This window comes from Parasteatoda tepidariorum, chromosome 9, assembly GCF_043381705.1.
Source record: "Parasteatoda tepidariorum isolate YZ-2023 chromosome 9, CAS_Ptep_4.0, whole genome shotgun sequence".
Classification (NCBI taxonomy): Eukaryota; Metazoa; Arthropoda; class Arachnida; order Araneae; family Theridiidae; genus Parasteatoda; species Parasteatoda tepidariorum.
The window spans coordinates 89,504,226-89,510,225 of NC_092212.1; the positions used below are offsets into that span (position 1 = coordinate 89,504,226).

At 35.8% G+C, this 6,000-nt stretch overlaps 1 protein-coding gene across 1 annotated transcript in view; it reads left to right on the top strand.

Annotated features, from left to right (window-relative positions):
* Nucleotides 1–4,686: 4,686 nt before the first annotated feature.
* The window catches only part of LOC107437467 (very long chain fatty acid elongase 7), a 7,687-nt gene continuing 6,373 nt past the window's right edge, over nucleotides 4,687–6,000 (top strand). The window contains exons 1-2 of the mRNA XM_071185901.1: nucleotides 4,687–4,768; nucleotides 5,690–5,766. Coding sequence (XP_071042002.1) covers nucleotides 5,727–5,766 — 40 coding nt within the window. The 5' untranslated portion in view covers nucleotides 4,687–4,768; nucleotides 5,690–5,726. The remainder of the gene's footprint in view (nucleotides 4,769–5,689; nucleotides 5,767–6,000) is intronic.

Here is a 6,000-nt window from a genome sequence, read left to right on the forward strand (position 1 = left end):
TCTCAGAATAAAGAAACACCTCTTTAAGTTTTAGTCCCGCAGTGGACTGATCGTAAAGACACTGTTCCCAGTAGAACAACGAAGTCAAGCATCACTGGCTGCTTTTGGCAAGCGGGTGGGTGACTACTTTGATCAGCCTGCTTAGGGACCAAGGATCTGCAGTATCTCAGAATAGAGAAACATATCAGTAATATCTCAGAATAAAGAAACACCTCTTTAAGTTATAGTCCCGCAGTGGACTGATCGTAAAGACACTGTTCCCAGTAGAACACCGAAGTCAAGCATCACTGGCTGCTTTTGGCAAGCAGGGTGGGTGACTACTTTGATCAGCCTGCTTAGGGACCAAGGGTCTGCAGTATCTCAGAATAAAGAAACAAATCAGTAATATCTCAGAATAAAGAAACACCTCTTTAAGTTTTAGTCCCGCAGTGGACTGATCGTAAAGACACTGTTCCCAGTAGAACACCGAAGTCAAGCATCACTGGCTGCTTTCGGCAAGCGGGTGGATGACCACTTTGATCAGCCTGCTTAGGGACCAAGGGTCTGTAGTATCTGTTCTCGTTAAAACTGTTCTACCGTAAGGTGCTCGGCTTCGCGGCTATTGAAGCAGGGGAGCTATCCCCCTCTGCAGAGGATCGAAATTGCGATGGTGTGTTATTGGATCATCCTCAGGGATGTTTCCCAGACCGTCGCCAATAGTTCATTGTGCAGCTCTAGTGCGACGTAAATAAAGTACCTACCTACCTTAGCGCACATTTTTTTTTGCAACCAATTTTGGTGTGTGGCTTTGCCGAAGGACTCCTGGATTTGGAGGCTATATTGGGAACAACAACGAAATGTTATTATTTTATACAGAAATTTTCTCTTAACACTAGATTGCCCAAGAAAGTCATTTTGACTGCTTTTTCATTTGCAAGAAATGTATAAATAATAATGCAATTTTTTTTTTCCAATTGAAGTACATTTTTTTATTGTTAATATTTACTAATAACTTGTTATACAACTGTAAGTAATATGAAAAATATTAAAAATTAATTTTAAACAAATTTCTTTACACATTAATTATTCTTTCACAATGCAGTCAATTTAACTGCATTTGGGCATTGTAATTTTATACTAAGTTTCAGTCTTTCTAGTGTTAATTAGAATCGGGAAATGAAACAGGCATTGTAGAATTTTGCGTGCTTTTTCTGACATAAGCATTTTTTGAAAGGTAGACAGTTGCCTGTTATTAAATTTTTGATAAATACCCTTTGTCTTGGCACAATTTCTGTTAAGAGAATTTTTCAGCATCGTTCAAATCATCTGTATTAACACTAATGAAGATCAGTTCACTTTTCATCTATTTATAAAAAGTAAAGATTTTTTAAAGAATCTTCTAAACATGTACGAAATTACCTATCCATAAATTATGAACTGCATAATTTTATTGCATTAAATTAATGAGAAGGAATTACTAAAAATTATCAAGTGCTATTTCTCGCAATCTAATAAAGCCTATATTTTGCACCTTTTTTTTAAAGATATAGTGACGTCAATTGAAAGACATGGCCATGTTGATTGAAAGATATAAATGTTAAATAACAGGTATACTGACGTCAACATTGAAAGATATATTGCTGTTGAATGAAAAGAATAGGGTTATTGAATGAAAGATATTTTATAACCGTCGTTGAGCAGCCTACCCCATTTTGAGTATACAACTACTTATATTCAACTCCGTATCCTTGTCATTTTGAACCCAATCCAGAAGACAAGGGAACTCCTGGATCTAGTATTCGGAGAAGTTTGCCTTAGTGGAGGACTTTTTGATGGAACTAACCCGCGTTTGCTTTACATGGAGAACCTCTCACGGTTAGCTTATCCATGATCCGTCTACTGCTGAGGATATTTTACGTTGGCAATGTGGTCATTGCGAGTTGGATGCGGAATTCGTATCTACCAGTCATCCCTGGGATTCGAACCCGGGTCACCTCATTGGAAGGCGAATGCTCTATCCTCCAACACGACTCGAATGAAAGAGATGATTATGTAATATTGAATCAAAGCCATAGTGCTATGGAGTAAAAGGTGCAGTGAAGTCGAATGTAGTCCCGTTTTCAAAATTGTGTGCTTCATTCATTATACACTATAAAATAATACAAAATAAAATTGTGTATGCTTTACAATTTAAAATAATTACGGCCATTATTAAATTAAATTCGTAAAAAATTTATTTAGCATGAAATAGTCATTTCATAATTGTGAGCTAAAGTATTTGGATTAACAAACATAAACAGTTCCAAAAATGGTGTGAAATACACAAAATAATTATTAATATTAAGGGAACCAATTTTTCGATCGTTTTCCTGAATTAAATTATTGAGTAAACTCCTGAACCATGCTTTGATTTATTTCAACCTTGAATGTTAGAATTGACTACTAACTAAGTCATGATCTGGGTAGGTAGAGGTGCTTTATTTACGTCGCACTAGGGCTGGGCTATTGGCGTAGGAAACGTCTCTATTCCGAAGACACGCAATTTGGATCCTCTGCAGAGGGTGTTGCTCCCCTGCTTTGGTAACCCGACCATCGAGCACTTTACGGTAGAACAGTTTAACGAGAACGGATACTACACATCCTCGGTTCTTACGCAGGCTGATCAATCACCCGCTTACAAACTGATGCTTAACTTCGGTGTCTTTATAATTACCTGTCCACCGCATTATGAGCCAAAGACTCGACTCGCCATACCGACTAGAGAATTATTTTTCCCTTTAATTTTTATATATTGACTCTAACGTCAAATAAAAGGGTATGAGCCACGAGGGATAGAACACCCAATGAGATGGCCTAAGTTCGAATTCTGCACCCGGCACCATCAGTGCTAAAATGAAGTATCCTCAGAAGATCGTGGGTTAGAATTCTCCTGCCGTCGGGCTAACCGTGGAAAGGTTTTCCTTTCCATGTAAAAACATGCGGATTAGTTTCATCAGAAAACAAGCATAGATTATCCCAATAATGCTTGATTCAGTAGTTCCCTTCTTCTGGGTTTGATTCTTAATTACAAGGCTACGAAGTTGAGCACAGATGCTCGTTAACTCAAAAATGGATCGGCTTTTCTACGCCAATTATAAAATAATTTATTTTTTAATAAAAAATTGTTTTAGAAAATATACACGTGACAGTACAAAACAAAATATATACGTGACAAAATATACGCGCCATTCATTTATACCAGGGATGGGCAAACTTTTTTGGTCGAGGGCCAAAAATCAAGAAAAAAAATGTTTGGTGGGCCAAGTAAGATCTTCAAAATTTAAGAAAGAAAAAAAAGCGATATACAAGTTTTAATTTAAATATTTAGTGGGATGAAGGAAATTGCGATTTCATTTCTAAAAGTTCCTTATATTAAGGTTCGAAGTGAGATGTGCTTATTTTAAGGAACAAGGCTAAATCCTTTTCTGTTAGTCTACTTCTGAAACAATTTTTTCTACGGTTCATAATTGAAAACTCGCTTGTTCACGTATATAAGATTAAGCTAACATAGCACTGATTTTCTGGGCGTAAAATTTTAAATTTTGGAAGCTAGTTCTTTTGATAATGATTTGTCAAACTTAGGCATATTTAGAAACAACTGCTTCAGATGATTGTTAGATTGTCCGCTCGTTGGAGCGTAAAATGCGCAGTCTGCCAAATGTGAAGTACAATTTACCTATATTAGATTCCATAAGTCAGCTCCTCGAGAAAGACAAACGCTAGTTGGAGCCAATCTACGGCTATTCTATAAAGAACTTCTGCTTTCAACATTTTGCCAACAGAAGCTGTCTGTTCTAACTATTTCCATCAATTTATGTTTTATAGAACAAAAATAGAGAAAGTAAAAATGTCATCAGTACTTCGTTAAAAAAGGAAAAACAGAAATAATTTTAAACATAGTCGACAATAAAATGGATGTATATTGTTTATATTTGCCGCTGATCGGCAAATAAAAATTCTATCCGCGGGCCGGATAAAATCCTCCGGCGGGCCACACTTGGCCCGCGGGCCGTAGTTTCCCCATCCCTGATTTATACCATCATCCCCTACATTAGAAAGCCACCACACGGTATTTTATAAGTAGTCTGCGCAGACTATTTAAAAAGTGAACCAGTTGTGAGCATATTCTACTTTAAAAGTACTTGACAGAAATTTATCATCTATATTTGAGAATTGAATCTGTAGTGATTAATAAATAAAACAAACCAATCATATTCATAAATTAAACAAAATTTTTAGACATATATTTGCTACTGCTTTTTTTTTATTACTAGATTTTCTATTAAATCTTTCTTAAAATGGTTTACTTTCATAGTGGTCAGATCGGGCTACCTATCAGAAAGCGTATGAAAGTCTTTCAGTTATAGAAGGCGTCGAATAAGCGCAACATCAACCGATTCGGACGTTCGCATCGAAATAATGTAAATCATTTACTCCCTAGTATAGAACTTCCGCTTTATGTAATCGATTTTCTTTCTCCTTCCACAATTTTCTTTTGAAAATAATCAATTTAGAGAGCAATGCCTTTTATTACGACATCGTTAGGAACAATTTTCCTGTTGACGTCTAGGAGGAAAACAATTATGTCTGCGATTGCTGACACTGAAAATCCATTTCCATTCATTGTATTTCTTACAAGACATCATAAATAGTAAGTTTTTTTCTTTCTTTCTCTTACATTCAAAGTTTGTCCCACTAGGGTATTGGGGGCACATTTTAAGAACTTAGAGTATGTTTATGAAATTACGGGGTGCGTATCGTTTTTAAAATTTGCTTATTTTCGTTATTAAAGGTGCACTTAAAAAGTGCTTAATTTTTCCTCTTGTGCTTTTTTTTTTCTTTTAGCCGGTTGATTTTCGCCACAAATTATGCAAAAAGCGTCTTTTTCACATTTTATTTATTTCGCAATTCATTCAATCATAGTCCATGCCGGCTAACCGTCAGTCCGTAGCATATGAAGCTGACGTGAAATATCCTCAGTAGTAGGTTCTCGTGGTCTTCCTCTCCGTGTAACGCAAATGCGGGTAAGTTCCATCAAAAAGTCCTCCACGAAGACGAACTTCTCCCACTACTTGATCCAGGAGTTCCCTTGTCCTCTGGATTGGGTTCAAAATTATCAGGCTACGGAGTTGAACATTAATAGTCGTAAATCCGAAAAATAAGGTCTGCTGTTCAACGATGGTTATAAAATAAAATAAAAAATAATTGTACTGAAAGCAAAAAAAATAGAAAATAACGGTCCCGAATAACTTTTGATCTAATGATCAGACCTTCAAGTTATGGGACTAAATCTTAATGGCTTGAGGGGGTTACCTCAAATATCGACACAAAAACGTACTTTCTCTGCATAAACATACCTTTTCTTTTCGACGGATTTGGATTTCTGACCCCCAAAATAGAGGGGTTATAGCAGCAATCTGGGAAATAGGTTCCCAATAGTTTTGTCAGAAAAGCGCTCCATAGTTTGAATCCCTCAATGTTAACTTTCTCCACGGGGTGAACTTCTCTAGGATCCACCCGTTTCAAGAACTATCTAGGTCATTCCAGTGAATGATTTGGCCACCAAGATCATCCTACATAAAAACCATCGAATGTTCCTGGGATACATATATGCTTTATCAGTTTCAATTATTTATCTTATGCTTCAATATTTTAGAACATAATATTTTAGCTTATAGGTTGCCTCTTCACTGGGACCACCAGCGAAAATGAATTCATCTTTTATTTACGAGCTTCTGTATCCAGAAAGTAAGTTCTTTATTTTTGTTCCATTAGTATAATCATAACAAATTAAATAGTTGAAACACTAACTTAAATGTCTAATGAAACTATAATTCAATCACTAATTCTTGTAAATTTATGAACAAAGTATTAACGGGGTCCTAAAGCTAAAATCTGATTTTCATATTCTATTAGCTTTTTAAAAAAAAACTTTACGCTGAGCTTCTGAAATGTGAGTGTTTGTATATATATATATATATA